This window comes from Cygnus olor, chromosome 18 (assembly GCF_009769625.2).
Source record: "Cygnus olor isolate bCygOlo1 chromosome 18, bCygOlo1.pri.v2, whole genome shotgun sequence".
NCBI classification, from domain to species: Eukaryota; Metazoa; Chordata; class Aves; order Anseriformes; family Anatidae; genus Cygnus; species Cygnus olor.
This window is the reverse complement of record NC_049186.1, coordinates 709737-720584: the sequence shown is the minus strand read 5'-3', so window position 1 is coordinate 720584 and position 10848 is coordinate 709737. Positions and strand designations below refer to the sequence as shown.

At 52.3% G+C, this 10848-nt stretch overlaps 1 protein-coding gene across 4 annotated transcripts in view; it reads right to left on the bottom strand.

The window, feature by feature from the left end:
• Positions 1–4592, bottom strand: part of MAP2K4 (mitogen-activated protein kinase kinase 4) — a 94593-nt gene extending 90001 nt beyond the window's left edge. For 2 of the 4 annotated variants that reach the window (XM_040530169.1, XM_040530171.1), the window contains exon 1: positions 4369–4592. In XM_040530169.1, the coding sequence (XP_040386103.1) occupies positions 4369–4468 (100 nt within the window). In that variant the 5' untranslated portion in view covers positions 4469–4592. The remainder of the gene's footprint in view (positions 1–4368) is intronic. The other 2 variants (XM_040530168.1, XM_040530170.1) reach the window with 2 other exon arrangements.
• Positions 4593–10848: the final 6256 nt, after the last annotated feature.

Genomic DNA, 10848 nt, shown 5'->3' with positions numbered 1-10848 from the left:
ACTGTCTAACTAGATATCACAATTCTCCGGTTCTTGCTAAAACCCGACAGGTTATGGCTGGGGTGCGGGCAGGGGAGTAGAAGGGGCAAAGACTGGGACAGAGAAACAGATGTGAAGGGAACTGAGAATCCCAAATTCCCAGCCCATCCAATGTCTGAACTGTTTGTGTACACTCTGAAGAGATATAAACAGTATATATGCTTGGTTTTAGAAAGACACCAGAGTATTACAAGCAATAAGTACTTGGAAAAGTCCTGGTTAGCCTCCAGGGCCCTTGGAAGCTGAATGCAGGAGCCAAATACACAACAGCCAGTTACAAGTGTTTCCTAACTCTTGCTTGGGTCTGGAGGTATGATGACTGACTCCTCAGCTCCCAATTAGAACTAAAATTCTCCCTATGCCTTTGAATTCATTAAATTTCTAAATTTCACACCCTAATTCTTCAAAGGATAGTTTTCTACATAACATCAGCAGTAAAGACTGTTACTAATTCTGTCAATAAGAGAAATGCAAAATTCCTCAAATTACTGTTTTGGTTTTGTATTTTTATTTCTTTGGTTTTTAAAATCACTCTCAAAGTTCAATATCTTCCCACAGAACCTCTGTTTTGTCCAAAAAACAACCAGAAGAAAAGAAAAAAAAAAGAGAAAAAAAAGGAAAGAAAGGAAAAAAAAAGAAAAAATACAATAAAATAATGAAATAACACCTATTTTCAATAATTAAAATTCCAGCCCTCCTTTGTCTCTGATCTGCCAACCATGCATTGAACACAGCTCTACCAACCACATGTGCCAGGAACCTGCCTTTGGGAACGAATGAAGCTCCCACGTGCCTGGGCAAGAAAGGCTAATGCAGTCAGCCAGGAGAAGACAGGGGAATGAAGCTGGAAATGCAGAACACTATGGGTGGAAAGATTTGAAGCAACGCTTTACGTGACTGCAAGGCTTGAGGGTCATCCCTGCACAATAAGCCTGGTGTGAGTATGGTGACACTGAGTCCAAGAGACACCGGGCTATCTAAAGAAGCTTTACACAGAAACTCCATAGGATATTGATGCAAAACAAAATGAAACTGGGTGGTCTGCAAAGACTTTCTGATGCCCTGGATCTGTTTGCCTAGCTCCAGATATCAACATGACAGGCCTCGATTTCCATGACAACTTCACCCTTGCATTACCACCACCTGGCCCACTCCTCATCCCTAGGCCCAGCTATCCTACATAATAGCAGACCCCTTACAAAAGGACCAGCCCTCGGATCACACAGGAAATCCCCTGCAAAAGGCTTTGAACCATAGGCCAACTTGTTCAAGCACGTCCTCTCAGCACAACCTCCAGAAGCAATCGCTATCCCAGAGAGCAGGCCCATGGCTCCTTCACGGCCAGCACAAGCATTGGCTGAGCCCACAGCCGCTGTCCCACCCGCCCCAAAACCACTCGCTCCCATTACCTCCAGAGTAGCAGTTGCACTAGCTGAGTTAGAGAACACTTCTAGCTGAAAATTAACTCACCAAAACTTGTTCTTTACTATAATTACTCCTTGCAGCTTAACAACTTCCCTGCTGCACCTCATCATACCATTTAAGCCAATTAGACCAACAACGACACAGTCCTACTTACTTCTCTCCCCACCCAGCTACACATTCCTGCACCTTCCTCGCACTAGTGCTCACGCAACCCCATGCCGAGCAAACACTCGGCACCCAAACTAGAAAAATCTTGCTGCTTTTCTTCTGGCAGATTCATTTTGCAACAGCCCAGCTTGCAGAGATGTCGGTGTCAACAGGGAACCAGGCTGGTGAGAGGAGGGAGGTGGGATGCCCGCTGGACTTGCCCGGGTGCCGCCAGCCTGCAGAGGCAGCCCTTCCTGCCCCACACATCTCCCCCTTTTTCCTACAGGCGGTTGCACAGCCACACGGTGATCCTGGTGGAGGACTGTCCTCATGGGAAGGAGTTTCTTTTTGCCAACTTCAGGGAATTCCCTTCACGACCACCGCAACAGCAACATGCTCACCTCTGCAAGGAAGTTTTCTAGAGCCACTGAGCTACTCCCAGGACACCTCAAGACACATCTGCTACCTTAACAACAACAACAACACAACTATTTATTTAACACCAGATTTTACTGCAAACACCTGCATAACATCAAACTGGCCTTTGTCTTCCTGAATTCATGTTGAAATAGACACTTGCAAGAAACAACAAAAGAAACAATTGCCCTTCCTCCCCTGGAGAAAGGATGTGGATATTTCTATGTCATTGCAAACTCACACTGCATCACCGGTTCTTATGTCATGGTACAAAACCAAACTTGCAGCCCCGAAGATGCATAGAATTCAGGGGAATGATTCATAAATATGAAGAATATGGGTCAGGTAGAAAATAAAAGGGGTAACACAAAGTTTTAACTGCGCTGCAACATGGCTATTTCTGGTCTCATCACAACTGTTCTTACATGTGCCTTCAGTCGAGTTCTTGAGCCATGCACTTCATTTAAGAGGTTTGGAACTATGGTCCTTGAAAGGTATTGTGAACGTGTATAGTATCACCTTCCTAGGGCCCAACAGGTACTAACTCCTTAGTTTAGCAAACACGAGACCTTCACCCAGTGGAAGCTGCAAACAGTGAAAATTTGCTGTCTAGTTCCACGTACACCAAACTCTGTAGTTTATATAATCAATTCCCCACCCAAACAGGTTCCCTGTCAGCCTCCAAGCAGTCTCTCCCAACAGGACAGAACAGATTGTAGCAAAGCGTGACAATTTTTTAGCTGAGAGCTCCTGTACTCCTCCTGTCAACACAGAGATTGTGACCTTTCCTTCTTCTTTCTTCTAAAAAAAGAAATGAAATTAAAAGTTCCCAAAACAGGACAAACAGCTTCCTTAGTATTACCATTCCTGTATTAAATTAAAAAAATAAACAAACACTGTGTGGCCTCAGACTAACAGAGTCTAAAATACTGCTTAAGCTGAGAGTATTTCTCAGTGGTGTTACTCTAAAGAAAAAACTCCAAAGGTATTCGCTGTGGCTTTTCTGAAAAATAAATATCCACTGTTTTTGCAAGAATACTCAACCATCAACAAGTGCAGATGGGAAGCCTGGCAGCATTACCCTAGTATAACACTCTAAATTTCCATCAGAATAAAACAACAACAAAAATTTAACCACAAGTTCGCCATTAAACCGTTTTTACTTAAACATCTGTCTCAAGAAAAACATCTGAACAGACACAAAGGAACAAGAAATGCCAAGCAGCAGAACCGTTCAGCGAGCAACGCCGAGGAGTCCAGCAGGAGTCGGGTCAGAGCCATCCTCCCACGGCCAGCAAGAGCCCGGCTACTGCAGCAGCACACGGGCGGCAGCGTTTGCCAAAACGTTACCCTGGCTGCCCCTTGGCCACCCACCTCCCCCGGGGCTCTACCCCAGCTCGTTAACACCAACAACGCTGCGCTCCCGGGGAAAAGAGCAGCGCGTTACACGGTACCTGGCACGGTCCTGCCGAGCTGGACCCGCCACCAGAAACTTGCATTTGGGCAGAGGCTGCTGCGCGCCCCCCCCCCCCCCCCCCCGCCCACAGGTCGCCGCCCAGGGCAGAGGCACGGGCAGGGAGGGCACAAAACGGAGCGGGCCAGAGAATACCCGCAGCTAAACCCCCGGCTTTTGTCTCGCTCCTGCCTGCCCCCGGCCCCCTCCCCGACCGCCCCCGGCCCCCTCCCAGACCGCTCCCGGCCGGCCGCGCGGGGCCGCCGCCTCCCGGGGCCGCGCAGGCCGAGGTCGAGCCCCACTTCCCGGCCCCGCCGCGGCGGGCACGGCCCCGCCCTCCGCCGAGCCTCCGGCTGCGGCCTGGCGACACGCGGCACCCGCGGGGCTGCACCGGGGCGCCGCGGGTGGCGGCCCGAAGTGGGGCCGCGCAGAGCCCCCGGGGCAGCCCGGCGGGCGGGAGGGCCGCGCCGGGGCGGCAGCCGCAAGGTAGCGGCGAGGGGGCAGCGCGGCTCCGGGCCGGGCACGGCCGCACCCCCGGCCCGCTCGGGAGCGGGTCCCCAACGCCGCTGCCGCGGGGTCCGGGCCCGCCCGGCCGGGGCCCGGCGTAGGGGGCCCGGGGCGGCCGAGCCCCAAGAAGCGCAGCCCGCCCGCGCCCCGGGGGGCGGCACCCGCCTGCCCCAGACCGACCGGGGCAGCGCCGGGCCGGGAGGGAGCGGCGAGGCCGCCGCCGCCCCCGGGCCCGGCGCTGCGGGCCGAGGTCGCGGGGCCCGCAGGCGGCGCCGCGCCGCGCCGCCGGGGGCAGCGGGGCCGCGGCGAGGCCTAGAGCGGGGCGCGCTGCCCGGCCCGGAAGCGGCGACCGGGCCGCGGCCTAGCGCGGGGCTGCTTACCCTGCATGCTGCTGACGGCCGCGTGTGCCGGCGGGCCGCCGGGGCCCGGCCCGCTCCCGCCGCCCGAGCCGGAGCCGCTGCTGGGGCTGGGAGTCGCCATTGTGTGCGCCAGAGACGGAGCGGCGCGGAGGCTGCAATGCAGCAGGGACCCTCCCAGGCAGGACACCTAGAGCCCCGACGCCGTATAGCAGGCGCCGGAGCCTCCCCGTCCGCCGTCCGCCCCCGGGCTGGGGCTCCCGCTTAACCCCTCCCAGGCGGGGGACCCGCAGCGGCCGCCCAGGATCCGCGCTGCGGGCCCGGGCCGCAGCTTCTCCCCGGCGGGCGGCGGCCGGGGCCGGGCTGCCCCGCAGCTGCCTCCGCCTGCGGAGCTGGGGTCTGCCGCCCCCGGCCCGTCCGCCGCGGCCGGGGCCTCCGCTCGCCGCCGCCGCCGCCGGGCCCTTGCCCCGCACGGTCGGGGGGCGCTCGGCGATGCCTCCTGCACGCCCCCCTTCTGCGCCCCGCTCCGCCTTCGGCCCCCCGCGGGTGGCAGCGCCCGGCCTGCGGGGTGGGTCTCCAGGAGGCCTTTGTGCCCGGGCGCCTCCACCTGCCGGCCCCCACGGCCGCCGAGCCCCCCGCCCCATCTCCAGCATCCCTGCTCTGCATCCCTCCTGCTTTCTCTGGCAGTGAAGCATTGCCCGCTCCCTTTGCCATAAGCCCCTTTGGGGCCACTGTGTTTCTTTCAGGAGCCCTGTGCCGTGCTGTTGTCCCAACGTGATGGCATGTCCCACTGTTTGACCGTAACGGCCTCCTTGACCAGGGGTGCCCAGACGTCTCATTTCCCCAGTCTCCCACCTTCCTGCCTCAGTGAGGCCCCCTGAGGGATGGCAGTTTGTCCAACTCATTTGATCACATTTCTCATCTTCACCCATGACTTGCTCTTGCACAAGCAGCTACTTGCAAACTTGTCTTTTCATGTCTTACCTGAAACATCTTCCCTAACCACTGCAGTGTAACTTCCTCCTGTGTTTTCCATAATAGCCAGGGCATCAACCCCCTTTTACCACCACCATTCATCATCATTTTATTTCCTCCGTTAGCTACTGTTGGTTCCAGCACATTGCCTCTACCTGGTTCCTGATCCTACCTCTAGCTCCAGCAAACTTACAGCCTTAGGGACAGCACATGACAGGGACTAAAGGAGTGAAATGGGTCTAAAGGGATGTGGACTCTCTTTCTAGCCCACCACATATTGTGGAGGAGACCCTTCACCTACAACAGTCCTTGTGTCCTTATTTGTATCACAGAAATAATTCTGACCTCCTTTATAAATTTAGATCCACCGATGAAAGAGCTGGTTCTGACCACCTCCTGTTTCTGCTTTGTCCTCCGTCTGCTGCAAGGACAGCAGAGTCTGCTTCCTCCTCGCCACAGATACCTCTTCCCTTCACCTGGGCAAATGCTTGAGTGCACTCCTCACACACTCAGGCCCAAATCCAAGTGACCTATTTGCTGGGTTTGATCTTGGGCTGCAACCCTTTGTCGTCCTACCTGGCGGCTGCTTCCTCTGGAGCCATCACTCGCTCTTTCAAAGCTGCGTGTACAGTCTGTCCCCTCCGCTGCTTTGGGGGGATGGGAGTGGGAAGCACTCACACCCAGAGCTGCCCACAGGAACTGGCCTTCCTAAACACGGTTTGCATGGGTACAGCTGGTGGCAATGGTCAGTCATGGCCCTCAGCCAAATTTGCAACAGAGGCCACAGACCCCACTGCATGCAGCAGCACAAGCACTCATCTCCAGGAAAAGGTGTGCCCTTATCCTCTTCTCCATTATTCTCAGAGGGAACACCTTACCCCTGGCAGAGTAGTATCCCAGCCCTATACCTCTGCCTACCCAATGTCAGGGAGCACCTAGGACAGCTAGGGAGGAGTTGCAGGAATTGAGCCTAATGCAGCGTGGGGGCAATGGCCTCAGCAGCAAGGGCCCAGACCTGGGCAAGGTGAGCAGGGCAGGTCCTGTGACAGTAACCGGATTCAGCCAAGACACCAGACTGCCAGGCAAGACTACCGTGACAAGGCAGATTTGAGGATGAACTGGGAAGTCAATTTCCCAGATCAAGGTCTGGCTCAGTGGGGACATGGCAAGGCATGGACATGGCAGCAATGCAGCTGCAACATGGGTCAGGTGGGGACCAAAGTAAAAACCTTGGCTAAAAGAAACCCAGAAGGGAATCACAGAATCATCTAGGTTGGAAGAGACCTCCAAGATCACCTAGTCCAACCTCTGGCCTACCACTAAAAAGTCCTCCACTAGACCATATCACTAAGCTCTACATCTAAATGTCTTTTAAAGACCTCCAAGGATGGTGACTGAACCACTTCCCTGGGCAGCCCATTCCAATGCCTAACAACCCTTTTGGTAAAGAAGTTCTTCCTAATATCCAACCTAAACCTCCCCTGTCGCAACTTTAGCCCATTCCCGCTTGTCCTATCACCAGGCACGTGGGAGAATAGACCAGTCCCCACCTCGCTACAGCCTCCTTTAAGGTATCTATAGAGCGTGATAAGGTTGCCCCTGAGCCTCCTCTTCTCCAGGCTGAACAACCCCAGCTCCCTCAGCCACTCCTCGTAAGACTTGTTCTCCAGACCCCCCACCAGCTTTGTTGCCCTTCTCTGGACTCGCTTGAGCACCTCCATGTCCTTCTTGTAGTGAGGGGCCCAAAACTGAACACAGCACTCAAGGTGCGGCCTCACCAGAGCCGAGTACAGGGGGACAATCACTTCCATAGCCCTGCTGGCCACACTGTTTCTTATACAAGCCAGGATGCTGTTGGTCTTCTTGGCCACCTGAGCACACTGCTGGCTCATATTCAGCCAACTATCAGCCAATACTCCCAGGTCCTTCTCTGCCAGGCAGCTTTCCAACCACTTATCTCCCAGCCTGTAGCGCTGCTTGGGGTTGTTGTGCCCCAGGCGCAGGACCCGGCACTTGGCCTTGTTAAACTTCATACAGCTGGCCTCAGCCCATCGGTCCAGCCTATCCAGATCCTCCTGCAGAGCCTTCCTACCCTCGAGCAGATCGACACACGCACCTAACTTGGTGTCATCTGCAAACTTACTGAGGGTGCACTTGATCCCCTCATCCAGATAATCGATAAAGATATTTAAGAGAAGTGGCCCCAGCACTGAGCCCTGGGGGACGCCACTAGTGACCGGCCTCTAACTGGATTTAACTCCATTAACCACGACTCTTTGGGCCCAGCTATCCAGCCAGTTTTTAAACCAACGAAGCGTACACCAGTCCAAGCCGTGAGCAGCCAGTTTCTTGAGGAGAATTCTGTGGGAAACGGTGTCAAAAGCTTTACTGAAATCAAGGTAGACCACATCCACAGCTTTCCCTCATCCACTAAGTGTGTCACTTTGTCATAGAAGAAGATAAGGTTCGTCAAGCAGGACCTGCCTTTCATAAATCCATGCTGACTGGGCCTGATCGCCTGGTTGCCCTGCAAGTGCCATGTGATGACACTCAAGATAATCTGCTCCATGAGCTTCCCTGGCACTTTCCTGGGAAGAAGAGAAGACCCCCACCTGAGGCTTCTTTCAGCATTGTTTCAAAGTGCTCTAAGGCCAGATGATACTTCTTAAACAGCTTGCTTTTGTCACCGGAGTAGCCTTAAATGCAGAGTCACATGCTTAAGGCGGGCATATGCAGTCCAGCCCCTGGTGCTGAGACATCTTCCCCTAATTCCACTACCTTTCTTTCTCTTCCCCCTCCTGCTTAACTTTTCTCTCCTGCCCTAACCAAGAGTTCAAGACCAAAGCTGACATCTTACAAGCCACAATAAAGAAACACGGTGCCTACTGGCAAACACTGTCAGAAGCTGACACCTGGCTTCCATCTCTACTTCATGCCACCTGCATGTGGTACAGTTAGGTAAAATCATACTGTTTATCTTATTTTGCCCTGCAAATTTGAGAGGATCAACAATACCTGTCCTGACAGATTTTTGGGATACCTATTTTTAAAGACCTCCAGTGATGGAGATTGTGCCATCCCCCAGCAACCTGTTCTGGCATGCTACTGTCCCAACATTATCTGAAAGCCTAACTTAAGCTTTTTTGTCTGAGCTGAAATCCCTTATATCCCTTCCTGTTCTCTACAGCTGTGCAAGACAAGTAATTCCCTTCTTTGAAATGACCTCTTAGGCACATGTTTCCCTTCACCTCCTCATTCAGGCTTTCTCTACATACTGCACCAACCCAATTCTTTCAGCCTTTCTTCATGTTTTCTTGCCTCCCAGCATCCTCACTGCCCTCCTTTGACTTTCTTCTGTTGATTCACTTTTTTTTTTTTTTCAAATACAGTGTCCCTAGCTAGACACATTACTCCAGCTTATCCTGCTTATACGCTCCAGGATGGCATTTGCCTTTTCCATTAGTGGTGTAGATTGTGTGACAAAAACACCAGAAATCCTGTTTTGAAAAGACACTAACTCCAGAGAAAAGCAAGGTCTCAGGGGACATAAACAGAGGACTAAATCCAGCCTGAGGCCTGCACCTGTCCCACACCAGGAGGCCCACTGTGCCCACTGTGCCCAGCAATGAGGGAAGGTGACTGATGGGGTCAGGACTGGTGTAATGATGCAATTGGAGGTGTTTGTGCAGTGTTTTGTTGCAAACTGTATATAAGCTGTGGTAAATTTTAATGGTTACCTCTTCTTTCCCTAATGGAGGAGCAACCTCATGATCATGATTAAACTTTAGTGAAACCTTTGTAAATCTGCCCTTGGGTCCTGTTTCCTCCTCAGCGATGGAATGTCCCAAGTGACCTTTGTGACAAGTGACATCTCTGGTGCAGGTTCTTGGGCAGCAACATGGCTCTCCCAGTATCACAGCTTGGTTGTTGGGTCCATCCCTCCAGCACTCTCATCTGAAAACTTCTGTCTTTTAGATATGGGGTTCCCTAACTGAAGATTAGCTGAAGTTTCTGCCAAGCAGACTCCAGAGAGGCATAAGGAGGGAGAAAGTTTCATCTAATATTGAGGAACTAATTTTCAAGTAGCTCAAATTATATTCAGGGATACTAAATGTTCTTGGCCTCCCTCTTATGGGAGAAAGAAGTATTACTGGAGGCTCCCTTCAGACAGAGATAAGTCTCTTCTGCCTGCGGAGGTGGGGGGTAGTTCTAGGAAGTGCTTGTCATAGTAGCTAAAGCTTTAAAGTGAACAAGCCTCGACTTATTTTTTGCAGTAAGTACACAAACCGCTAGAAACCAGTTACATTCCTAAAACACAAACTACAGCACGATTGCTTTCGAATTAGAGCAGCAAAGAATAAAACAGATCGAGATGAAACAGTTTGCAAGTTGATCCCCTCCTCCCTACCCTATCCTCTCAAGAGAGGGATCTTTTGCCTTCTGTTGCTCGTGTCACTGAACTTTGCTAGCTTACAGGGACACCTCCATGCAGACCCTTCCAAATGCTCAGGAGAAGCTGCTCTGTGTCAGCTTAGTAGCCCTTTCCCTCTCTGTCCCCCTTTCTTCTTGCTGGTCTCGCCCATGGCAGTGAGGCAGCACAGCTGAGCTGATCTCAGACCTCACTGTTACTTGATGGGGAGACAGAGGTCTTGGCCTACCTCAGCCCACTCCACGCACGATCCTGACTCTGCCTGGCTGGCTGTTTCTCTGCCTTCCACCCTGTCTCCGTGACTTTCTCTCACAGCTGCTCTCCAGAAGCCAGTCTCTCCCCTCTGCACTCACAGCTCAGCAGCTACAAAATGGCAAGCAGCAGCTCTCCTCCAGGTGGCCCAGCCATGGCCCATGGACCAGGTGGGCTACAAAGGTGTGTGCAGTAACTTGTAACAGGACAAAGGAAACAGTCAGAGTTCATCACAGCTGAGATTTCTTTTTGCAAGACCAGCTAATATGGTTGGAGGAAATGGACAGAAATTCACACCTTTTTTCCCACCTGAAAAGAGCTGTTGTGCCTGAAAAACATCTCTACCTTTATTTTTCTATCATATAAATTGCTCTAACAAAAGACATACTCTGTCTTATATTCATCTCTCTTATTCTTACTAACACCACTATCATTTCTTACCCAGCTAAAAGTCCTTGACATTTCTGTTTTCTAACCTTCTCTCTTTTAGGTGAGGGGAATGGATTGAAGATCTGGAGGCAGAGGTTGCACCACAAAGAAAATCATGACCATGTGCTTTCTGGTGAAGTCCCGTGTCCTTAAAAAGATGAACCAGTCATACAGTGTAGTTCCTGGTGCCTCACCAAGGGAATGCAGCTACCTGGGGACCTACTGAAAGATTGCACGACATTTTGCCTGTTGCTCTTGCAAATCCACACTTCAAGCGAGGTTTGGTAAGAGGAGAACAAAATATACGTATCCTGTTGGATTGTAGTCCTCCAGTTTTTCTCTAAGCATTGGTACTCCTTTCCCAGAATGCTTAATAGGAAAGTTTTACTCTTAAGGGCACCTGTAGAGAGCAGTTTAAT